This window comes from Papio anubis, chromosome 1 (assembly GCF_008728515.1).
Source record: "Papio anubis isolate 15944 chromosome 1, Panubis1.0, whole genome shotgun sequence".
Lineage (NCBI taxonomy): Eukaryota > Metazoa > Chordata > Mammalia > Primates > Cercopithecidae > Papio > Papio anubis.
Window position 1 is genome coordinate 96,374,041 of NC_044976.1, and position 27,111 is coordinate 96,401,151.

At 32.0% G+C, this 27,111-nt stretch overlaps 1 protein-coding gene across 5 annotated transcripts in view; it reads right to left on the reverse strand.

Moving 5' to 3' along the window:
• DPYD (dihydropyrimidine dehydrogenase) overlaps window positions 1–27,111 on the reverse strand; it is an 869,249-nt gene that overhangs the window by 619,656 nt on the left and 222,482 nt on the right. For 4 of the 5 annotated variants that reach the window (XM_031654339.1, XM_031654360.1, XM_031654348.1 and 1 more), the window contains 2 exons: window positions 26,682–26,843; window positions 5,633–5,829 (listed from right to left, as the gene is read on the reverse strand). In XM_031654339.1, coding sequence (XP_031510199.1) covers window positions 5,633–5,829; window positions 26,682–26,843 — 359 coding nt within the window. Of the gene's footprint in view, window positions 1–5,632; window positions 5,830–6,490; window positions 6,604–26,681; window positions 26,844–27,111 lie in introns of all 5 variants that reach the window. The other variant, XM_031654381.1, reaches the window with a different exon arrangement.

Sequence of the window (27,111 nt, forward strand, 5' to 3'; positions counted from 1 at the left end):
AGATTAAATATGGACTAAAATCGGGCACTGATGCAGATCCTCAAAAGGTCGAACAGGAAAGCAAAAGCAATGGACTATGAACAAAGAATTACAGCCAAATAAACCAACTACAACAAGATGAGAATCTTAAATACATCCAAATATATCGTGAAGCCAAGAACCTTCCAATGAGTCAGGTCAACTCTTGGATTTTTATGGGATATAAGTAGAAGCACATAGAATAAAAGGGGAAAAAAAATGGTGTGAGTGCAAGCCAGTGGTTCTGACTTAAGAAAAAACTCTGAAAGAGCATGTTAGAGAAAATAGGGACAACTTTTCTGTTGGCCAGAGAAAAAGAAAGGAAGGAACACCTAACCTAGCAGTAAGAAACCTGAGAAAGGAGGAAGGAGCAGGCACCACCCATGGCAGTATAACTTTGAACAGATATAGGCACCAGAGAAAATGGAAACCAGGCTGCTGGGCTTCAGCAGCTCTGCTTAAAAACCCCACGCTGCTCTGAAACCATTGTCACCAACACTTAGCACAGTGTTAAATGAATAAGTGTGAGAGAATCCATTTCCCAGCATCTCCTAAAGTAGATCAGATAAATGTGAAACACTGAGAAATGTGAGTTAGATTTGGTTACACTTAGGTAGGTAGGGGTGGGTGGAAATTACTGATTGTGAAAAATGTGATGTATTTATATTCATTAATAGATGAAGTCAGCATATAGATGAAACACATAAGCACATACATAAGCAGAACAAAATGACAAATGTAAAACACCAAATCTGAACAAGTGTTTCAAAGGAGGGAAGGCTTATTGTGGGATGATACAAGTGGGTAGGAGAAATGTCTTAGGACTTTAAAATATCATCAGTGTGTGATGGCTTCCACATTTTTATTCTTAAATTCCAGACCTTTACGTTCACTTGGGTGTCTAACAGGTATCTCATATTTGTCATGCCTAACAGTAAGCTTTGGTTCTTGCATCCCAACACTGGTCCTCAGACAACCCCATTTTATGAGTTGCTCAGGCCCCAGACTCAATATATCACACACTATTCCCTTTCCAGCACCATACCAAGCCCAGATGCAGGCAGTAAGAGAATGTGTTCTTCTTAGACAATTTAAAAACCATTATAAAACTTACTAAAATGGGCCTGTTTTATATTATTTTCATCAGCTAGTAATTCTAAATAATATCACTGATATCCTAAACAATGTCTCTGCCAAAAAAAAAAAATCTCTGGTGGGTCTAAATTCTAAATAATAGCCATAGTTGTTTTTGAGTTTTAGTAATATATATGTAAGCTTTCAATGATCCCGTTTTTATTACCAACTCTTTAATAAACATTGTGTTCTACAGGAAAGTTAACTTGCAGAACTACAGTTAAATAGAGGCCATCAGCACCTGCTGATTCAGCTACAGGCATTCCTCATTCCAACTCCCCGCAGGCGACATATGCCTCCACTCTGTGATACTACAGATTCCAATATGTAAAAAGTTGATTTGGAATAGATAAAATGATAGGACATGAAGCAATATGAATTACTTCAATTCTGTCATTTTGTATGATCACATGGAATTTTTGTGTTTAAAATTGAAAATAGCTATATCCTTAATATTAAAATAATTTGTTTTAATCATTAATTTTTTGTTTTACAGGAATAAATTAAAAATAATTATTACTGGTTATTGTATGATTCTTATGGAATTTTATTGTATAGACCAGAGGATAGCATTTTAAAAAAATCTATTCTGAGTATCTAGTATACTAGGTATACCACTAATCCATCATTTTTTTAAAAACTTCCTCCTTTATCATCACCTAATATACTCTATATTTGGTTTATTGTTGGTTTATTGTCTGTCTCCCCATGACTAAAATATAGGCCCCATGAGAAGGCACTTTGCCTTGTTTACTTTTATGCTCTAAATAGAGCCAGAAATCATGACCAGCTCATAGTTAAGTGATTGATATATATACTGAAGGAAGGAATGGAGGGAAGGAGAAAGGGGAAAATACAGGTAGATATCAGGTCTTGGAAGGGTTTTTATGCCAGGCCAGATCCGTTATCTCTGAGGTTAGGAGGAGTTGTTGAAAGGTTTCAAGTGGAAGAGTAATAAAATCAGATTTGGAAACTAAAGGAAGAATGAATCTGAAAAGACAAATCAGGAAGGAGGTTACTGCAGTGGTAAAGAAAGTGAGAGGTGGCCCGGCGCAGTGGCTCACGCCTGTAATCCCAGCATTTTGGGAGGCCAAGGAGGATAGATTGCTTGAGGTAAGGAGTTCAAGACCAACCTGGCCAACATAGTGAAACCCCATCTTTATTAAAAATACAAAAATCAGCCAGGCGTGGTAGTGCATGCCTATAGTTCCAGCTATTTGGGAGGCGGAGTCAGGAGAATCTCTTGAACCCAGAAGGTAGAAGTTGCAGTGAGCCTAGATCTCACCACTGCACTCCAGCCAGGGTGAAAGTGCCAGATCCAAAAAAAAAAAAAGGAAATTGAGAGGTAAAGGATATCAGAGGACATTTTTTTACAGTGTTTGTAAAACGGAATTGCCAGGATACTAAAGAGTAGCCCAGATAATCCTCATTTTGGTGATGCCATCCCCTGAGATGGCAAACTCAGGAAGAGAAGCAACATTGATCATTGATAAGAAGTTTATGAAGAGATATCTAGGATTTGAATGTATAAATATGTTGCTCAGAATGGAGAAAGAGGTCAGAGCAGATAAGGATTTTTAAGAAATTTGCATGTAGGTGGTAATTGAAACTATGAGAGTAAATGAGATTACTCTGAAGACTGCATGGTGAGAAAGGAGATAAAAGGACAGAAGACAGAATTTAATAGGAATGATTATTTTCCAAGTTTGTTGTGCTTAGGAAAACAAACTTTTCTTCTATCTCTGATCCTGTAACAATCTAAGGTTTTGAAAAAAATTTTTCTTGTAATCATAAATCCTTTAGTATAGTCAGTGGAATGTCAAGACAACATGAAAAAAAATCTTTCTTCTATTTTCATGTTTCTTTCATGTAATGAAATGTATCTATAACAACTTTCCATTCTTTTTAAAGCACAATTCTCATACTCTGACAGAGGCATGCTTCAGTTCATTACCATATGGATAATAGACTTTAAATTTGTATTACATCACACATTCTCAAAATATTTCCTATTGCTATAACTATTTCACCTAGACTCCATTTCTCTTTACTGTCAATCAACAAGAAAAGTAATAGGCCTAATAAAAACGATATAAAATTTGAAAGAGGTAAAGCAAAGGGCAGCATTGGCCTCACTATCCTTCCTAACAATAACATCAAAATTCTTATATATTAATTTATAAGCAAAAAAACAGAAAGTATATATGTGCATACATTCTTAAAAATCTCTTAACACTATTTTGTTTATCTTTGTTATAATATCAAACTCTTTTAACCTTGTTAAACTCGTGCCCTGATAAAAGAAGCCACTGTTAGAGGAAAGTAAAACTACTGATTATTTTATAAATTTGTTGCAACATTAAAAATAATTGATGTGCTCAATGCAATAGATATTAATCCTAGATATTTTTCACTGACTCTAGCGATTTCTTAAAAAGTTGTTGTGATACTATTTCACCAGGGATAAAAGAATCTGTTTGGATGCAAAGCAGAAGGAAAGATAAAACTTGACATTACTTCCTTAAGCAATTGATTTCAAATACAAAGCTAATTTAATCATTTTTAGCCACTTTGAAGACACAAGAGAATAAGAGGCAATCATAAGTAGAAAATAAATTAACAGGAAAGTTTTGTGATTGTAATTCTGGCTAAATTCCAGCGTCAGTTTTTATAATCCTGTAACAGTGACACAGAATGCCTTTACCATGGGACAGTACAAATGAGATTGATTAAATATTTCATATTGTCTCTACACACTGAAAAGATTCAAAGCCAAAAGAAAAAATTTAACAACTTTAAAAGAAAAACCACCATGTTTGGTCACGAATCCAAAGAAGTCTGTCCTCACTAAAACACGTACAGCAAATAAATTTTAAAAAACCAACTTTAGTACTAATTTATATTAATTACAAATATCTATCCTGCATTTGAGTTAAAAAAGAGATAGGCTAACAACAGTAATCTTCTACCAAAATTGGCAATACAGAGTAATTGATAAACAGGGTGGGTTCCATTTTAGCCCTTTTGTGAAAATGCAATCAAGTGGCAAAGAGATTTTTCCCAGCTTACTAGGGTGCAAAATTAAGTTCATATTTTAAAAGTTAACTCAGATATTCACTGATGTGTATAACTGAAAAAAAAACATACAATGCTTATACATATATTGTTAATAGACTATGTCTTTTTCTAATGAATAAAGCTGTGGTAAATGCCATTAACATGATAGTCTAAATCTTTCCAGTGAAACAATATATAGGACATTTTACTTTCCAGAAAAATAAATTCATAAAATACATGTAATCTTTTGAAATTCAGAGTAGTGGAACATCAATACAGAAGAATAATTATTTCTTAACAATCAGGTAGTTTATGTTTCATATCCACACTAAAGGGTCTTCCTAGTATGTGATATTTTTGCTTGATGATTCAGTCAAGTAAGATTATATTAATGATAGCTTATACATCAATATTTATGTCAATAAACATCTCAACATATTTCTATCAATGATACAAATAATTGATAATTTTGTATTATCTTGGGCTTAGTATATTGTTGTTTGAGTAATATTGAAATTTATACATTTATTAACATATATTCAGAGGTGCCAAAAAACGTAAGAAACTTCACAAATTTTAGTAACGACTTGATTAAATTTATCCTCTGTGATTATTGGGTATGATTAATTTATTGGTTACACATAGGGCAGTAGCCATAACAAATTTAAATGTTAAGCATAGAAACAGATTTTTATAATCCACGATTTTTTAATAGTATATGCAGGGAAAATAAAAATCAATTGAGTAATATTATTCAGTTACCATCCAAATTCTTTACTTTGTATCAAATGTTTTAAGGAGTATCTACTCCCTAATCATAATAAATTTTATTTCTTTATGATAATGAAATATATGTCTAGTATAGAGTTCTGTTTATTTTCAATATATATTCCCATTCCCATGTATAAATCTTCATGGGAATGGTATGATTGCATGATTTTAAAAATGTTATATTTAAATACATTTCTAGTAGTCAAAAGTAAGACTTAAGAAATTTTAAACTGAAAATATGTAAGACAACATATCTAATTAGACAACACAATGAATAGTCCAATATTCCATGGAGCTAGGTTTTCCCCATCACTAATATCCATGATTTTCAGGTATATCTCCATTAAAAGAAATATTCACAGGGCTAAAACCATCTTTCATATGGTTGGTTCTCATAATCAAAAAATAATTTGCAGAGATTTCTCTTAAATTCACAGAACTAGAGAGAAAATTTCTTAAATAAATATTGCTTCAAGCCAACTGCAAATTTTAAAGTGAATAATGTAATCAAAATGTGAACATTTGGAAAAAGAACATTTAAAATACCATCTGTGAGCCTGAAGTTTCTATATGATCATGAACCAACAATATTCATAATTGTTTTGCTCCCTCATTTCTGACACTATAAACATGAAATAAATGTAGGCATTACCTTAAACCACCAACATATTCTTGTTTTTCAAATATAGTGATGTCAGAGTACCCCAGTCGAGCCAAAAAGGAAGCACAACTTATACTTGCAGGCCCAGCACCAAAAAGAGCAATCTTTGCAGAATAGGCTTCAGACATTTTTTCTGGGGGAGGCAGGGACGGATTTCTGATCTGTGGGATACTCATTGCCTTGAATACCTATGGAGAAATCAATTGCCATCGTTAAAATTTTGAAACTAGCTTACATCCTCAAACATATTTTTAATGTTTCAAATTAATTCTTGTTTTAAATAGCAACGAGCAATACATTTTCAGTATTAATATGGTATACTTACAACTTTTATTGTGTCAACTAGATGAGGATTTATGGTTAACTCTCAATCTTTCCTTTCTAGAGTCATGCCTCCTCTAGGAAACACTTCTGGGGCACATTCCCTACTCCCACCTAGAGGGTAAGTTAAGTGCATCTCCTCTAAGCTCCTACAGCATAATCCATATGTCTCTACCATAACCACTTACCAACCTATCTGTGGCATGTATTATGTTTCCACGTCAGTCAGTAGAATGTTAGTTCCTTGAATCAGAAAACATGTCACATCACATGTAAACACATTACCCTTGCATTAGAGGAGTTAGCATTACCATGGCACACAGTAGACATTTAACAAATAATTTCTTGAATTCTGCTTTTGATGATGATAGATTAACTTTGGGAGAATAATGATTTAAAAAAATAGTTGAAGCATTCAATAACTACTGATGCAGGCATCTTGGACGGGCTAACATCTCAGAGAGAAAGTAAGAACGAAGTTAGGTGACCAGAAGTCACTTTTCCCCTGAGGGATTTGACACTTCTTACCAAAGGGAGGAAGGCTAAGAATCTTGAAGAGAACCACAGCTCAGAAAAGAGATGTTGGCAGTCTTTTGAAACCAGAGAGACACAGAGTTTTGGAAATGTAGGAGGCCATTAACCTGGAGCAAAATAAAGTGCAGAAAAGTGAGCTTAAATCTTAAAGTGCATACAACAAAAACCTAAGGAAATAAAGAGAAAACCAGATGATCCAGGAAAAACAAAAACTGGAGTGACTAAGTAAGAAAGAGCCCTAGTAAATACCCCAGCGTACAGCTGAAGCTTCTGGAGTGCTACACTCTGTAAGTAGGGCAAATGAGGGGTAAATAGCCAATCCAGCCTTGTCAACTCGGCCCTGGATTTAAATGACAGTGATCAGTCCTCACTCTTATCTATCTACCAAATGATAGAATACACTTTCTGTGAATAATAAGTCGACCACAGTTTCTACAAATTTTTTATAAGATGTTTGGGTTTTTATTTTAAAATGTCCAAGCCTGCAAGAAAAATAAACCTAAAAAAATTGAAAGGGATACATACATAATCTAGTAAGTGTGGTTATCAAATGTAAATTTTAGAATAACTATGATTTATATGTTCAAAAATATATAAGAAGAATGTAAACTTCAACACAAAACTGGAATTTGTTAAAAATAAAAAAAATTAAATTTACTAAGTACATTTAGTAAAATATATTTAGCAAAAATCATTAACTAGCTACTGTGGAAGGAAGGAGTGGGATTTAAAAATATATTATCAAAATGTATTAATTAAAATTATTATAAATAGGTGGTAGAGGGTGGGAAACAAAAAAAATGGTAAGATGGTAAATATAAACATAAACATGAGAAATTATATTAAATGTAAATGGACTAAAATTCCAATTGAAAGACAAAAGTTATGGAAGACAAACACCTTAAATGTAAGAGCACAGATAGGTAAGTGTAAAGTTAAAGACTAGACAAAGTTATACAATGCAAACACTAACCAAAAGAAAGCTGGTACATATATAACAATATTAGAAATATTAGACTTTAAGGCAAGATGCACTACTAAATTTGAAGAACATTTCATAGCAAGGAAATGGTCAATCTTTCAACAAGATTTTATAATTCTAAATCTATAGGCTCTAAATTACAATTTTAAATATATGAAGGGAAATTGATAGAACTAAAAGCAGAAGAAATAAATCACAATGGTCTCATTATTCTACTCTCATCAAAACTTGACTACCAATAGAAGTGGCCAATGAATAAATCCATATTATAGGTAAGTTATTTATGCTATCTAACGGATTGGCTCACAGAGTTGTTTGCATTTAATAGGTCAAAGCAGTAACTTTCTCTCCTGGAAACCCAGAGAGAGATCGATAGATATAAATATAAGTTTTCTTAAGAGTGAGGAATAAAGGTGACAGGACTTTACATTTTCTTAACCTCATCCCACATGTACCACCAACTACTGTAAATAAAGTCAAAACACATAAGGCACATCCAAATGGTCTTATTTAAAAAAAAATTAAAGAGGGTATTATCAACAAGTATTATAGGGTCAATTTCTCAGCATGAGATGAACGGTGCTGATAAATGGTCTCATAATATTTTGTCATTTTCATTCTAATAATTTGTAACATTTTACTGGTTTACTTATCTGTTTCCTCTCTTAGACCATAAATTATTTAAGGGAAGACAACATCTTTGAATTCATATTTTAGTATTCAGTGTTTTTACATATAAGGGGGAATATATGTTAATTAATGAGCTTAAATTGATAATATAATAATTTATTCCCAGCTACAATTTGCATTATTTACAAATTATTAATATGTGTTCCTTCTCTTCCCTGTGCTATCCAAACAGCACAGATTTTCTTACATATTATTTTTTAATCAACACATATTGTTATCTTTTATTCCTTTCTAAGCAACATGAACAGGGAACTAAATTCCAGTTCTAAATTAATAAATAATTTTATATGACCATTAATTAAAATGTAGTTAAAATATATTTTACATTTCCCCAAAGAAAGGTTTCACATACTTTTCATAAATATTTATTTTATTAGATCATTAATTAAAATGTAGTTAAAATATATTTTTTATATTTCCCCAAAGAAAGATTTCACATACTTTTCATAAGTATTTAAAACATACATTTAACGTGATCAAAGATCTCTGATCAGGAAACAGAGATACAGCTAATTTCATTTAGGGATTAAATAAATACTAATTTCTTTCATATTTAGTTGAATAATTTTAGCTTTGTGAACTAATAATTAAATATTTAACTTTCCCATGTTAAAATCTGTTAACATTTACAAATAACACTGCATTTTAACAAATCTTAAATGAAGACGTTCATGATTTAAGTATCATTTATATATGACATCTTTTACAATGGAAGCAGATTTAATATGACTACTAAGAATTGTTTTAGGCTACAGCATTCATTATAATGTGAATAACCCTAGTGTGATAACCAAATGGAATAGAATTTGTGCTCAGCATTCACTCAGAAGCAAGAAATAGGTAAGTTCTGAAACACCTAACATATCTGACACAAATTCTAGGTAATGGCATGCAAATAATAAAGTAGAAATTACCAAATAATAAACAATATGTATGTATCTTCACCTAAAATAGTTTAATTTTTTGAATAAAACTTTTAAGCCTTCTTTTAAAAAAAATATCAAATGCAAACATTGAATTATTTTAAAAAATGTTTACTGAATCCCAACTAAGTACCCAAAACAGAGTTAAAGACTCTTAAAGTGTTTTAAGAAATGAAAGCAAGCACACTCTTCAGTACACTCAGTATTATGAGCACATACTAGAATGTAAATTGTTAGCCCCTGATTTGCTCAACCCCAGGCACCGCAGCTTAAGAGTTGTTCAATACATGCTCATTACATTGCTTGGCTCAATAAACTAATCTATCAATTGGTATCCCTTTACCTGCTCTGTTCTGGGATTTTTTCTTTACAACCTTTTATTGCACTGGGATTTCCCCCTGAGTTTTACAGGAGTTTGGATTAACCTTGATGCAATTTTTAAGGTAGTAAATAATTGAATCACACTTTTGTGAATTTCAGCACAACAGGTGGTATATTTTTAAAAGTATGGCATTGAAACTAGACTCTTGGGGTTGAGTCTTGACTTCCATCATTCTCATGATGTATGGAATTGAACAAGTCCTTTAACATTTCTACACCTCAATCTCCTTAATAAGGTGGGATTAATAAAATATATTTCATAGAGAGGCTTTGAGGATTTAATGAGCTAATTATATCTTGAAAGTGCTTTAGGAAACTGCCTGCCCATACAGCAAATGTTATTCTCATTTCACCTAGCATTCAAATTCCATGAGACAGAACGTATCTAAACTCATAGTGTCCAAGACGGAATCCACTAGCCACATTTGACTAACTTCAAATTAAAATTAAAATTAAATAAAATTAAAAATGCAAAGACCTCAGTAGCACTAATCATATTGCAAGTGCTCAATAACTACATGTGGCTAGTGGATATTACATTGAACACATCCATTACTGCAAAAATTAAAATTTCAAACATATGATGCAATAGATATAAATAATCTCATGAGCATAATTAATGGGAAATAAATAATTTAGAGGCAGTGAGTTTGTAGTCTTTGTTATAGTTATTTTAATATGATTTTCATGACTACATGTTTATATACTTTAATTTTTCACAATTACTGTGTTTCACAACCCATTTACAAAATTCCTAAAAATTTAATCAGTACTAGAGCTGGTCCAAGCTGGCTTCAGCACACTATTGCACCTAGGTAATACGTCAGCACTCATTCAATGTTTTTTTAGCCACTAATATTCTTCTATCATCAACCCTAAATTCTGAAATATATGTTACATTTTCCAACTTAATACAGATCTGAAGGCATAAGTGGCCCTCTACCCCTTTAAAACATCAGCAACTAATTCTTTTTTAACTGAAATACAAATAATGGATTACTTCATGTATACACAGTATACGTCCATGAATGTAGCCTAATTCTGACAAAATGAGAGCAAATGGACAAAAAGCCAAATAAATCACTCCAAAAATATTTTGTGGGTGAATGGGGGGTAGTGATTTGTATTTAAGTATATTATGAAACTATGAAAAGTGAAATCAATTATAAATCTAGAGTTGGCATTTTATGAAAAATATAAATTAAAGTAACTAATAATGTAACACTTTAAACTGCCAATGAATAGATTGTGTAAGTTAAAAAAAAACCAGAGAATTAACTTAATTTTGTTAAAATTAAAAATAAAAGTTTGGAAAAGTTAGTCAATTAAAACAAGTTATACAACTCAAAATGTCCATAAATATGAATAATATTTTTCAGAAATAATATTTTTCATTCCGTTTATTAAACTACATGAGTCTTCAGAGAAGTGTAACATAAAATTACAAATAAATTATGCATAAAAGATACATTAGGTCCAGTTATTTACAGTATCAAATTCCTAAGAGATATATCTTAGAATATAGTTCCCTGTTGTTTCATAATGTAACAAAAATATTCTAAAATAATTTGGCTCTTTGGTGAGAAAGACCCCTCTCTTTTTCTTTTAAGCAAATGTCAGTTGTCCATCAACTGACTAATATTCTACGATTTAATTTTTAAGTTGAAGGGTCAACTGCCGAAACAATATAATAAATGAAATAAACTTGTTAATATCAGAAGAGAGTAACTGAAGTATTTAAAGATGAATGAAAAGTATACCTAATATGTATTTTCCCCACAATAATAAGAAGGCCAATATTTTTTGAAATATATCCTCTGTTCCAGGCTTTATGTTAAATCTCTATCATTTAGTCTTCAACCCTCCTTTTATGGAGGTACAATTATTAGATCCATTTCCTAGATGAAAAAACTGTGGTCAGGTTCATATGCAAAAGATTTTATCCTAAGGCTACTTGACTCCAAAGCCTGAACTCTTAAACTCTGTTATTATCACATTTTCACAGTAATTGTTAAAAAGTTCATTATATATCTCTAATTTTCCAATAAGAAATGTATAACTGAAATAAATATATGAATTTGTCATTCCTAACCCACTTAGAATGTGTTATATTTTAGTATATTAAATTCATATGTTCCGATAAAATATATTTTGATATAATATATTCTAGTCAATCTACTAACAAAAATAGCTAGTTATTATAATTAATAAATTAACTTTACAAATCAACAATTGTTCATGAAGTGTTTAAAAAACACTGAACTACCTCATCTTGTTTCCCACCATGCTACCCTGACACCAGAGAACTAAGGTAGTTGGTACATTAAGAGAATTGACTCCCTATTATCAACGTCCTCTCCAGAGTGCTACATTTGAGTACATTTATTACAACTGGTGAACCTTCAATGGGTTTGCAAAAATTTTATTATGAAAATAGCATCATAGGACTACAGCATCATACATAATAGTTTCTTTCACTGTCCTAAAAATCTTCTTAATCTCCATATGCATCCCTCTCTCACCTTCTCCCCAGCAACCACTGGTCTTTAGTGTCTCCATAGTTTTGCCTTTTCTAGAATGCCATACAGTTGAAATCATACAATTTACAGCCTTTTCAGATTGGCTTCTTTCATTTAGTAACATACATTTAAGTTTCCTGCATGTCTCTCCATGGCTTGATAGCTCCTTTCTTTTTAATCCTGAATAATATTGCAATATCTGTATGTACCGTAGTGTATTTATGCATTCACTTACTGAAGGATATCTCAGAAATTCTGGTGATTATGAATAAAGCTGCTATAAATACCCAAGTGCAGGTTTGCACGTTAATGTAAGTTTTCAACCCTTTGGGGTAAATTGCTAGATCATATAAGAGTATGTTTAATTTTGCAAGATACTGTCAAACTGTCTTCCAAATTGTCTGTACCATTTTTCATTTCCACCAGGAAAGAATAAAGTTCCTATTTCTCCTCATCCTCTCAGCATTTGGTGTTGTCAGTTTTCTGCATTTTGGCTGTTTGGTCTCCTCTGAATGTTTGTGTCCATGCCCCCCCACTGCAATTCAATTCATATGTTGAAAACTAACCACAAATGTTAGAAAGGTGGGGTTTTAAAAAAGTGATTAGGTCATGAGAGCCTTAGGAGGTGACTAGGTCATGAGGAGCCCTCCTCAATTAGATTAGTTCCCTTAAAAACAGCCCCAGGGGAACTACCTTGCCCCTGCCACATGTGAGACAGGCACAATAAAAAGCCTTTACCTATGACCAGAAGGCAGGTTATGAGCACATTATAAATCTACAAACACTTTGATTTGGAATTCCCAGCATCTAGAACTGAGAGAAATAATTTTTGTTGTTTATAAGCTATTCAGTTTATGGTATTTTGTTATAGCAAACTGAGCAGACTAAACATTGTAATAGTATAGTGGTATCTCACTGTTGTTTTATGTTGCATTTCCCTAATGACATATGTGAAGCATCTATTCAGATACTTATTTTCCATCTGTATATCTTTCTTGGTGAGATATTGCTAAGGTCTTTGTATCATTTTTTAAATGGGTTGTTTTCATATTTTGGGGTTGTAAGAGACTTTTGGACATTTTGGATAATAGTTCTTTATCAGATATGTCTTTGGCAAATATTTTCTCCTAGTCTGTGGCTGGTCTTTTCATTTTCTTTCAAGAAAGTTTCCTGCAGAATAGAAGTTTTAATTTTGTTTCTGTGTTTGTTTTGAGATGAGAGTCTCACTATGTTCCCCAGGCTGGTCTCAAACTCCTGCACTCAAGCAATCCTCCCTCAGCCTCCTGAGTAGACAGGACTACAGGTACATGCTACCACACCAAGCTCAGAATTTTTTATATTTGATGAAGTCCATCTTATCAATAATTTATTTTATAAATCTAGCCTTTGATGTTGTACCTAAAAAGTCATTGCCTAACCCAAGGTCATCTAGATTTCCTCCCATGTTATTTTCTAAGAGTTCTGTAGTTTTGCATTTTACATTGAGGTTTATGATCCATCTTTAATTATTTTTTTAATGGGTGTACGTACGGTCTGTTTCCAGATTCACTTTTTTACATATGGAAGTAGGGTGGTACAAACATCATTTGTTGAAAACACTATTCTTTTTCCATTGTATTGCCTTTGCTTTTTTGTCAAAGATAAGTTGGCCATATTTATGTGTGTCTATTTCTGGGCTCTCTATTCTGTTTTAGTGATCTATTGTCTATTACTTTAACAATACCACACTATCTTGATTACTGCAGCTTTACAGTAAGTCTTAAAGTCAGTTAGTCTGAGTCCTCCAAATTTGTTGTTCAATATTATGCTCTTTTGCCTCTCTATGTAAACTTTAAAATCCATTTGTCAATATCTATAAAATAGTTTCCTGATATTTTGATTTGGGATTGCACTGACTCTATAGATCAAACTGGGAAGACCTGACATCTTGAAAATACTAAGTCTTCTATTTGGAAACCTGGAATATGTCTATATGTCTCCATTTACTTAGTATTTTTTATTTATTTCATCACAGTTTCATAGTCTTTCTCATATACATCTTATACATATTTTATTAGACTGATATCTAAGCATTTCGTTTTTAAGGATGCAAATGTAAATGGTATATTTTTAATGTCAAATTCTAATCATTTATTGCTATCGGAAAGAAAAATGGCTGACTTTTGTATATTAATCTTATATCCCTTTTTGCCATAATTGTGTATTAGTTTCAGGGGTTTTTCTGTGGATTCTTTGGAATATTCTACATAGACAATTCTGTCATCCACTAACAAAGACAGTTTTATTTTTTCCTTCTCTGTGTATATTTCATTTCCTTTTCTTGTCTTATAACATTGTATTTGTGTTCTTTTTAAGGTGTTCCCTTCCCCACAAATATTGTATCATGTGGACTATTTTAAGATTATTTTAATAGGCACTCAACAAGATTTTGATTAATTTCAAAATTCCTGGACTCCAGTGATATGCTTAAACAAAGTAGTAAAAGTCACCAAGGAAAACAGTTCTACCTTAGTGATAAAGAAGAATAATTATTTAAAAGTGAATATCCTTTTTTAAATTTTACTTTCCATTATTTTTACTTTGTAAGTACGTGATATATATTTTTTTTAATTTTACTTTTACATTTTTTAATATTGTGGGTACTCAGTACACCCTTGAGGAACATTTATAATATTCATTTTCTTGCATATTCATTCTGTGATTTCTCACCTTTCATTCATCTAGAAAGTGCATTTATTTCATCAGTCCAAATTGACTTTACCAGTATTTTCTCCATAATTTTCACATTACTTTGAAGTAAGGGAGAGATTAAACTGATACTTAAAATGGAAAGATTGCAATGCAGAGAGGAGCCCTAAGTCTCCTCACCTTCTGGAGACAGAAACAGTACAATTTTCTATAGTGCTCTATAAATGAAAAAGGAGAAAGCATTGTAAATAAAAGTATATTTACCAATTCAAATTTGAGGGTATCTCTTGCTCGTTTTAACCTTTCTTGTTTTCTAAAACAGTACATAATGAAAATAAACATAAATGTTTGATAGCTGTAATTATTCCTGAATTACTCTGTTTGTTCTAATTAAACAAACAATAGCAAATACATGCTATAGGGAAGTCATGAGAAGTAAAATATTCTTGGAAATTTTAGAATATCTCTACTAGTTGAAGGATGAATTGTAACAGTATGGTAGTATTCTGCATACCTCATAAGAGGATTATACTCTTGCAAGTGTTTAGCTTGATTTCATTATAAAACAAAAATAATTTCTGGTAATTTCTAAAGGAATGTTATTTCATCAGTGTAGGTCTAAGATAAATCTTAATAAAAATATTACATCAGTTTTTCTTTTGCTGGTTTCAGTTTCTTGAGTTACTTAATTAGTGGGATGAATGTCTCATTACCTTTTGAATGCCTGAATGGGGAAAGATTGCTATTTGTGCATCCAAAAGTAAGTTACCTGAAATTACATACCTTCTAGGAGATGCTTCTATGTAATTTTCTTTGTTATTTGTTTCCTTTTGTAAAACAAGTCAAAGGAAATACTGAGTACATACAAATCACTGCATTCATCCTTTGAAAAGAAATATACTTGGGCTCCTTGACAAATAGTTTTCTTCACAACAATTAGACCAGGAGCACCAAAAGTGAGAACTCTGTTTCAAATGTATTAGAAATGATAAAAACTTCATGTCATGTCAAATTTTTAGTTATCAAAATTATTACTGTATTAGTAATTCTCAAAAAATTTTTCCATAATTTTCATATTATTAAAATAGACATTGAGAGGTACAACTGACAGGTTAAAAATACCGTGTTAGCTGAAATCAGAATATTCTTTCATTCAATTTCCTTTTCAATTTGGTAGGTATTGTTTATGTACCTTCTATGTCCTAGACACCAGTATGAATAAAAACATAGACTCTCCAGTAAGTAGCTCCCTGGATAATAGAGCACTAATATGTCTTATTTTTAATAAAATATATTACTGTGCAGCCTGTCTGGTACAGGGTTAATTTTCACAAATGGTGCTCTCAGAATATTCGAGAAGGTAAAACCTACCCGGAAGAGAAATTGACACATAAGTCAAATCTTAAAAACAACAACAAAAAATATATATTATATTAGAGAGTACTTTGCCTTTCTAAATACCAACTCTGAAAATTAAAAGAGCAATGATTATTTCAGCAATTTATTGTGAGGGTCAGAGTCAATGGTGATAGCTTCTTGTGATGAATGTCTTCTCTTTACAAGGCACTCTCTGGGGAACTTAACATTTATATTTCCAATCCTAAAAATCTTTGACTTTAGGTATCATTGTTCATTTTCTATGCAAAGGAACTGACTCACAAGATTATTCGAACATTAAGTCCATGTTATTATGACTATACAAAGGTTATATTGGGGATTTGATAAACAAATTGAATAAAATGATTTAAACTGACCAAATATAGTTGAAAACGTAAGTGTTTATGGTTTGGTTATGACAAACTTTACTCATCCAAAATCATATGTTCAGGACACTTACATTAGCCCACAGATAGGCAAAATCATCTACCACAAAGCCTGTTATAGAATAAAGTGCTGAATATTTCATGTAATTTATCAAATATACAGTACTGAAAGTTAAAAATAATGTAGTTGAATGAGTATTTGAAGTTAGTTTTCTACTAAATGTGTATCACTTTTACACTATTTTAAAGTCAAAAAATCTTAAGTTGAATCACTAAGCTGGGGACTATCTGCACACTTATAAGTCACTGTTTTTTAGTACATGGTAAGTTTTGATAAATGTTCTGCAAGTGCATGGAAAAGATGCACTTCTTCTATGTTAGTCAGGCTCAGAAAACTACAGATTTCTTAAATCAATCTAATAAACTTTATACAAATAAACCTTACAAATTTTGAGTAAGGTTATGTTGTCATGTGTATAAATGTTTATGAATATTACACCTTTTGATTTTTTCTTTTTATTATTTTTATCTTCCAAAACACTTCCTTGTCAATATTATAAAACTTTTTTCATATCTTTATTTTTAAAATCTCAAAATAAGTTATTATTATTCTGGGATCAATATTTAATTATATTCACAACCATATTTTTACACATTGTTTCTTTTCTTCTTTTTTCCACATTTGTTTCCTTCCTTCTAAAGAATAACTCTTAGTAGATGCTGATGAGAAATCTAAGGTCAGAGTAATTGTCATTTGGTTTTTCAAGTAATCTGCTTTCCCTTTATCTTGAAGTTCTGATTCTCATTATCTTTAGTATTGCACAGTATTACCACAACCCTGTGTCTAGGTGAAGACCTTTCATCTTTCCTTTCTTCTGGAAAATTTTCCACCATAACTGCTTTAAGGCTCCTCCTGTGTCAGTCTCTCTCTCTCTACTTTAAGACCTCCCCTTACATGTGTATTGGAGTCTTAGAAGCTTCTGAACTTCTCTATTAAACTTTTCATTTATTCGTATCTCTTTATTGTATTCTGGTTGAACACTCAGATAATATTTTTATTTTTTATTTCTTTAGTTCTGCAATTTGTGCCTCTATCCAGCCCAAAACTGACCTTTTCTATTGAGATTGTCATTACAGTGTAAATCAAGTCAACTATTTTTTATATTAAACTCACTGCTGATTTTATTTTATCTCATTTTAGGATATTAATTTATACATATTAATTTTAAGGGCCTGATTATAATACTATTTGTGTTTCATTAGAATAAAGGCAGGTACCATCAGGTAAGTCTTTAAATTATCACCAATAAATTATCTTTCCTAATGTAGTTTCCACCTTTTTGTTTCTCATTTACACTGAGTGAATTTTTTCTCTTTCATTGCACTCCCCCTATGGCTTCATATCAGGTGTGTGGTGGCCTTCAATCAACAATACTCCTATCCCTCTCTCCCACTGCAGAACCAAGTTTCGTAAAGTCCAGGGTTCCAGTTCAAGGTATTAGAGGTATCACAGAACCAAATCACTGTGCCATAGACACATGCCCACAACACCTGTTGTACAGCTGTCTCTGCTTCTTTCTGCAGCTTTCTATAAGCCCCAGCTCTGTACAGCAGTTGCACCTATTTTTTTTAAACTTTCTATGAGGTGGAGTTGAGTCCCATCCTCTACCATGCAAGATGTTTTGGGCACTTATTACCCTAGACCACTCCCCAGCAGAAGTTAGCAGAGAATAACTAAGTCTCCATGTTTTTATAACATTTCTGGCCCAAAAGGTATTTATATTTCCTTTTCAGTTCACCTCTTTTTTTTTTTTTTCCTACTTTCATTAAATTTTATTTATCATTGTTATTTGGAGATACATGAGTGGCTTTAAATATTAACTTAAAGCATCATGTCTTTTACAAGTGATTCATGTTGATACAATAATAATGCTTTATACTACTCTATATTATCATTCATCAAATATTTTTATGAAAGTATATGTTTTTAAGTTGTTGAAGCTTAAACCAATGAATCTTTTAAAACTGTAAATTGCCCATGAAATTGTATATATTTACATTTATTTTTAAAAACTAACCTAGAAAAAACTAACAGCAAATAATTTTAACCATGCAATTTTGGTAAAATTTAAAGTTATTGTCCCCAAATCACTGTAGCTTATTTTTAAGCTCTGAATATCAAGATACAGTTTTAAAGCAAACTAAAATATTGTGATGAAAATCATCTAGCAATTCATCTGGCCCCATAGTTTTATTATAAGTCATTGTGCCAGTAAGGACTATTTTAACAGATTTCTAAAGATTTCTGGAGAAGAATGTCAGATATTTAGTGAATTCTATCAAGACATTATTCTTTTCTATTAATCACTTCATTAAGAGAAAAAGGAGAGACACAAATCAAGTCTTGAAAGTTGTTACTTGTATTTGCATTCCAGACAGACACATTTTACCCAGGTAAAAAATACTTATTTTATTAGTGCTTAATGCATATTTTTCATCTATATCTTACTTCCCTCAGAAATAATTCACCTTTGTGTTTGAGGGTTGGGTGTGGGTGAAAAACATTCATAAATAATTGATAGAAGTAGTATAGAGAAATCTATATTAAAGCTATTTTAAATAGAAGTAGTATAGAGAAATCTCATTTAAAGTGATAAAACTTTGGGATAACAGGGCAAGTGTGACATACAATCAATCTAACAAACTATAGTCTAATCTATATCCTATTTATAAATGACCTGCAAAAAGTTATTAGCTATATATATTAGTAATTTTTCATTAGCATGATAATTTATCTTGGTTTTAGATTACAAACATGAACGGATAGATTTTATTGATCAGTTTGTCAAACTGTATCATAAATGTGCCAGGTTTATTCCTAAATTTACTTGTATACCACCTTTCACAAAATCACACTTAGGCATTCCAAAATAAAATAAAACTGCAGATAAACACTTTACGCTTCAAAGTCCCTCATCACACAGACCTCCCTATTCATTTATTTATTTATTTATTTATTTATTGAGATGGAGTCTCACTCTCTCGCCAGGCTGGTGTGTAGGGTGGGATCTCGGCTCACTACAACCTCTGCCTTCTGGGTTCAAGTGATTCTCCTGCCTCAGTCTCATGAGTAGCTGAGACTACAGGTGCACACCACCATGGCTGGCTAATTTTTTATTTTTTTATTTTTATTTTTTTTAGTAGAGACAGGGTTTCACCATGTTGGCCAGGATGGTCTTGATCTGACCTTGTGATCTCCCTGCCTCGGCCTCCCAAAGTGTTGGGATTACAGGCATGACCCACCACGCCTGGCCTGCATAGATCCCTTTTAAGGCCTTGTATTTACATTTTTCAGTAGTGCTATAATGTAATTTCTAAAGAAGGAACCCAACATTTTGTTATCTGAAGCACCATAAAACTTAGATTCACTCCTGGCTACAGAAGTTAAAAAAATAAAGAACAACAACAACAAAAAACACTACTAGACCATATGTGTTGGTCTTACCCAACGTATATCAATGTAGTTGCTTCATATCTAACAGAAAAACAAGGACTTGTGAGGTATGGTGACTAAGTATATTTGGCTAGCCTAGGAGATGCAACCATCGCCTTACAGCTAGAAAACCAGGGTTTACAGTGAGGCTCTGCCTTTGACTAGTAACATTATCTGGGGCAAGTTAGAGTTTGCGAAATAATGAAAATTAAACCACTAGCCTTGTATTCTAGATTTGCCTCTCACTAGATGTGAGGTTGTGGAAGTTAATTAATTTCATGGAGCTTTCTGTTACTCATATGTAAAATGGAAATAACAACATTACTTTGGAGAGTTATTTTGAGGATTAGTCAAGCTCCAAATAAAGTACTTAACATTGTGCAGGACACTGGGAGTTTATTTAACATTAGCTGTGATTTTGTAATCACTTCGATTCTTAAGTTTCCTTATGTCCAAAATGGAAAAAACATTACCTGGTTTGCATGCCCTCAAGCACTGTTTATCAGCATTTTAGAGTGAGATATTACAAAAATGTACCGAAGCACTATGCAAATACAGTATAACTGCATTTTCTCCCTGCCTGATACTTTCATTTGCACTAAGGTCTAATCACCTCCTAAACCATGTGACAAAAATTAATGAAAATTGGACTATAATGTAAACCAATGTAAACATATATGTCTTATTGCATTTACCACATTATTTCAATTGTTGGCTTTATTTCCTGAGAAACTACAATGTTTCCTAGGACTTGTAGTAAAGAAGCAGTCTACAACAACACATAGTGCTGATCGATGCCCAATCAATGTTAGTTTGATTAACTGAATCCTTACCTAGTGGGCTCTTATTACACTGGATATTCACATAAGCCAGTTTGCCTGGGGTGGCTTTAGTATACTCCTTCTGTACTGGACTGATTATTAATAATGTCCTGATCATTCTCTAACCTATCTCGGTCATTTGATCATCTTACTTATAAAGCAACCAACATAATACACAGCTAGAGTATTTCCAAACTCACTTTTCAGTTTATGTACAAATGCTCATCTTTTTAGTGACTGTTTTAATATGGGGCTTGCACTTAATATTTCCGTCTTCACTCTTCTATTTGATAGATGAAATTTATCACAGAAATACATTATTTCAGAGCAGACCTGCAATACTCTATTGTTCATTAGAATACATATTTCTATATTCTCCTCAAATACAGTTGTAGAACACAAAAGTTTAAGAATTTCAGTGACTTCCATATCCAAGGTGAAGATACGGTAGAAGTAATATTTGCTGTACTAAAACAATCATATACTAATTTGAGTGAACAAGTTCCTTCTCCATTCCCAATTCTTCAAAACTATTATCGGGTTTAAACAAAACATAAATGTTGATGTAATTTAAATAATTGTTAAACGTTCTTTAATATAGCCTCATAACACTTGACATTTTTATTGTATTAGTGTATATTTACTGGACTAATTTAACTTGAACTGTATCTACCCTTGATAAAATATAGAAATAAATGTTTACAGTCCCTTAGAATATATAGTATATTATTTCTTTAACCCTTAAGAAATATCCCATCTTCATGTTATTAAAGCATAAGAATAGTTCGCAAAATTATAAAAATGGTAAATCAAGAATAAAACACCCCATCATATATAAAAATATAAAACTGTAGCAATTAATACATTTTGCATCAGTGAATGGATGCATAAATAGATCAACGTAAAAAAAAAACCAAAGAGCTCAGAACCCTGTCAAAAAAAAACAAAAGCAGACAAATTCACACATATTATCTTACCATGTAAAATAAGAGTTATTACAAATCAGTCTGGAAACAATAAACTACACAATAAATGGAACCGAGTTAACTGGCTTTCTGTAGAGAATCTAGGATGAGTGTGTTATATCAATAGATCCCTCCATCACCACATATACCACACAATGTTCAAAGAATAATTTTTTTTAAAAAAAAGATGAGGACGATGAATTGTCAATAAACAGACGAGAAAGTTTCTAAACTTCAACATTCATTTGAGAATTCCACATTATTTGTGGAACTATAATTTCTTAGGAAACATAAAACATAGAGCAGATTCATCAATTAATCAGAGTACTTGACTTGGGAAGAGAATATCATGGCCTTTAGTATTTTATCTATAATATATGTTCAATCCAAAGCAAATAAAACAAAGTACATTTTATCAATTACATGAAAAAAATTCTTCAATTTTTTATTTTTTATTTTTAGTTATTATGAATACATTCTAGTTGCAAACGTGTATGGTGTACATGTGAAATTTTGATAGATGCATACAATGTGTAATGATCAAGTCAGGGTAACTGGGATAGCCAATACTTCAAGCATTTGTCATTTCTTTGTGTTAATGAAAAATCCAATTTAATTCCAGATAGTTAATGGGTACAAAAATACACTTAGATAGAATAAGATCTACTGTTCAGTAGCACAATAGTGTAACTGTAATCATTTATTGTATATTTCAAAGTAATTATTGCATTACTGCAAATAGTATATGCTGATACGACAAGTATTGAGTAAAGTCAAATGAGAGGTGATAGTTTAGAAACCTGTTGAGAGACAAAAGGTAAAAAAAAAAAAAAATTTTAATGTAAAAAAGGAAAATCTAAAGATAACTCTTTTCTGAATGAGTCACCTGATTTCATCTAGAATTGCATGTCAGTTCCATTCTCTTTTTTGGCTTAAAAAAGCAGAAATTTCTTACATTTAAAAATATTTCAATAGTTCTGGGGGAACAGGTGATTTTTTGTTACATTGATAAGCTCTTTAGTAGTGATTTCTGAGAATTTGGTGCACCCATCACCCAAGTAGTGTACACTGTACCCAATGTGTAGTCTCATCCCTCATCCTGCCACCCACCATTTCTCTTCCCCCTAAGTCCACAAAGTCTATTGTATCATTCTTATGCTTTTGTGTCCTCACAAGTTAGCTTCCACTTATGAGTGAGAACATATGATGTTTGGCTTCCATTCCTGAGTTAATTCACTTAGAAAAATGGTCTCCAACTCCATCTAGGTTGCAGCAAATGCCATTATTTTGTTCCTTTTTATGGCTGAGTAGTATTCCATGGTGTGTGTGTGTGTGTGTGTATGTGTGTGTGTGTATAACATTTTCATTATCCAGTCATTGACTGATGTGTATTTGGGCTGGTTTCACATTTTTGCAATTGTGAATTGTGCTGCTATAAATGTGTGATCAAGTATTGTTTTCATATAATGACCCAGTAGTATGACTGCTGGATCAAATGGTAGATCAACTTTTAGTTCTTTAAGAAATTTCCACACTGTTTTCCATAGTGGTTGTACTAGTTTGCATTCCCACCAGCAGTGTGAAAGTGTTCCCTTTTCAACACATCCATGCCAACATCTATTATTTTTTTTATTTTTAAATTATGACCGTTCTTACAGGAGGTGGTATTGCATTCTGGTTTTAATTTGTATTTCCCTGATGATTGGTGATGCTGAGTATTTTTTCACATTTTTGGTGGCCATTTGGATATCTTCTTCTGAAAATTCTCTATTCATGTCCTTAGCCTACTTTTTGATGGGATTTTTTTTTTCTTCTGATTTGTTTGAGTTTCTTGTAGATTCTGGATATTAGTACAATAAAAGTATAAAAGCTAAATAAAAGTGCTAAGAGGTATATACCATAAAAAGGTATATTTCATAGATATTAGAAAAATCTTAAAAAATGTTTTTGTGAAATAAATTATATATTTAGATGCCAATATCATAATCCAGTATATTCCTAAAAATTCAGTATTGAGGTGGTAATTTTAAGTATAAATTTTCCAGCTCTCATTCATTTTGACACAGAAATTCTGGAAAATTAGAATTTTTTAATTTTAGTATTTCTAAATTGCCTCCATAACTTTTTAATCAGCAGAAGAGAACTGACTGACATGCAGCTAAATTTCTATGTAAAATTTTTTTTTCAAACTTTAGACAATGGGTAGAAAGATGCATTCTGATTTCCTTCTGCTTTTCCAACAATTCATTAATTACGCTTCAGAGGCAATGAGAGTCTAGGTGGTCTATTCAATGTAAATAATACATGATTCTTTCAAAATTCCAATAAATACACACATTTCAAAATAAAATTGTCAAGGGTTATATTTGTACAGAGAAGTTTAAAAACCATCATGAGATTGATAAAATCTATACCAAACTATTATTTCCAAGTTATTTTATTGAAACAATGTTATGATAGGATTAAAATATTACTAGGGAAAAAAAGTGCCTCCTAGAGTGAGTCACAATCACCCCAGTCGCCTGTTTATTGCATGAACACACCAGTGTGTGAAGGAAGGTCGCTTTTTCACACTGCAAATGTGGAAACAGCAAAAAGTTGAATAGTAATGACAAAACAGGATCCACAAAAAAACCCGCAAAGAAAAAGAAAAAAAAAAAAGCAGCTGGCCTCCTGATTCTATGGCAGGCTACATGCATCATGTGATATATTCTTTTCCTCCAAATCACGTGCTCATGTTCAGCTGGAGAAGAATAAGGTAGGTACCTAACCAATAATGACAGACTACTGAGTTGGTATTTTAACAATCATTTATAAAGTCACAGGAAAAACAATTTTGAAAAATACCATACTGTTTTAATCTGCTTTCCTAACCTTTGTTTAATTTGGTTGAAAAAACAGATTTGTATTTCTTTAAAGGTCAAAAATCAATCATTGTTTTATCAAACAATCAAAACATAAAATTATTTGCATCATGTTGTACTTCAACTTAAATACTCATGTCAATAGTTTAGTAGTTTGAAATAACATTGTGCACTTTGTACTTTTTTCCATGAATATTAGTGAAAAAGGAGTTACTTGTGTTGTTATTTTTTTACCTTCCTAACAACTTTGAGAGTTGGGTAAATTTAAGTAAACCACACACTGACCTAGGGAATACAGGACTTTCTAAAACCAGGCACCCTAATCAGCCAACCCCAAAAGAAGGACAAAAAGCTTTTCTCAGTAGTTTCCACAAGGACATTTTTTATTTATAATTTGATACTGAAATCACAGTTATACAAAGTATAACTGGAATTAAATAGGCAGACACATTCCTATTCTAAATTCCTTGATGCACTTAAAATGCATCTATCACAGTCCTAATCTGTGCATAACTCTTCATTAGATGATACTTATGGCAAGACCTAAGTAGGACCACTCTCAAATTTAATGAGTTTCTAATAAATTCTGTACTGAGGGCACATATTTCTGTCTTAAATAGACTCCGCTCTGGGAATGAGTGGTAGAACCAAGCAAGGGTTCCCAGAGGGATAGTGTTCCCAGAGAAAAGAATTAAAACCATGTGGGAGTTTCCAGAGGAATGGAATAATGTTTCTCTCTCTCTCCCTCTCACTCTCTCTCTCTCACACACACACACATACACATCCTTCTCGTGACCAGATCAATGACAAACTAATGATATCATTTTAATTCATTTTGTTTTAAAAGGCTGTGATAGTTGATGACCGTTCACTTACTGCATCCTGTGAAAGCTTGCCCCTGCCCTGGTTTAATGAAGAGGGAATGGGTCCCCAAAGAAAGATCAGGAGGAATTCAAGTGAATCTTCTCCATCAACTAAGGATTTTCACAGGTTGTAAAGATTATACTTCGTACAGGTCAGGTAAGCCTAATGCAATTGTGAATTTGGTAAGAAAAAAAATTAAATCCCAGAATTTATTGCAACAATTCACAACCTCGAATTGTTTCTATTTTCTTATTCCCAGGAGCTCTTCTTTAGAATTAACCTGCCAGAAAGCACGAAGGGAACAACCCTGATTTATTACTAAAAGCAAAGTGAGACTTAAGCTTGAGGAATATTATGGGAAGGGTCCTAAAATAAAAGAACACATTGTGTTTACGTTGACAAAACCAGATCGGTAAGTCATTAATTAAAAATCTAGTGTTGACAGGCATTTAATTTGACTTTCTAGCCAACTACTCCCCAAAGATTATAAAGTCTTACAATATCCTTCATATAAGCTGATCATTTAAATGATACATGGGAATTAACCTGCTTGTTGACTCCAAATAGGAGACCTCAGAGAGCCCAAGAGTGTCTGGAGAATCAAAGCCCTTTACAAATGATTCATTAAAGAGAAAGCCAGGATCAAAGTCTATGGGATAAATAGAAAAAAGTGCTTTCATTTTATTTCATTATACATTTTTTGTCCAAATAAAAGACCTGCTTCCAATCTATAAGTTCACAAAATCTAATGACATTATTAACGTTGCTTAATAACATTACTCAGTTTCAGGGTTTCTGAAAATTCTCTAACCTTTATTTCCCAAAGAATGCAACAAAATATGCTGTATTTCAAGCTTTAAGGAGATTAAGGTGAGTTTTGGGGAAAATAATCCATTAAGGAAGATAGCCTTTTCATAAGAGGGTCTCCTTGCCATACTTCCATATAAAGTTAATGAATAAGTTCTATTTTTGGATCATTTAATTTATATAATTTCACTGAAAGTATTTTAATAACCTGCTGGGATTGCAACTAATTTGACATATAGTTTTATAAACTTCATTTTTGTAGCCAAGCTGCTAACAAAAATAAAGTTCATTGTACAAAACATACTTGAGCTGTGTGTCACACTAAAAATGTTGGGTATCAACAGAGCACCAAGGATTAAAGTTATTTTAAGATACTTGTGCATGATGATGGTAGTGGGGGGATGTCATGTCTATATCATACATACCTCAGTAGCAAACTGCTGCAATCCACCAATATTAATGGGTCCCTCTTCAGTGGCATATAAATTGCATCCACCTACACAAAGATCAGAGGTTGGACATACCATTCCACAAGTCAGACCAAGTGGGTTGTCAGAAAAAATCATCTTAGCAGCTCCATAATAGTTCTGCAAAATTGATACAAAATAAAATTTTACTACTTAAAAATATACTTTAAACAGCCAAATTATGACAAACATTATTTCTTTTACTAGGTAATCAGATCAAAGAGAATGATGTGTATAAGATGCATAGGTTTCACTACCACTATCAGGAACCATCAGTTAAAACTTAGCAGAGTATTTGACACATAGGAATATTCAAAGCACAGTACGTTGATAAATGAATAATCAATTTTGGAAAACTGAAGTTTAAAATACAAATGTTCTGTAAATA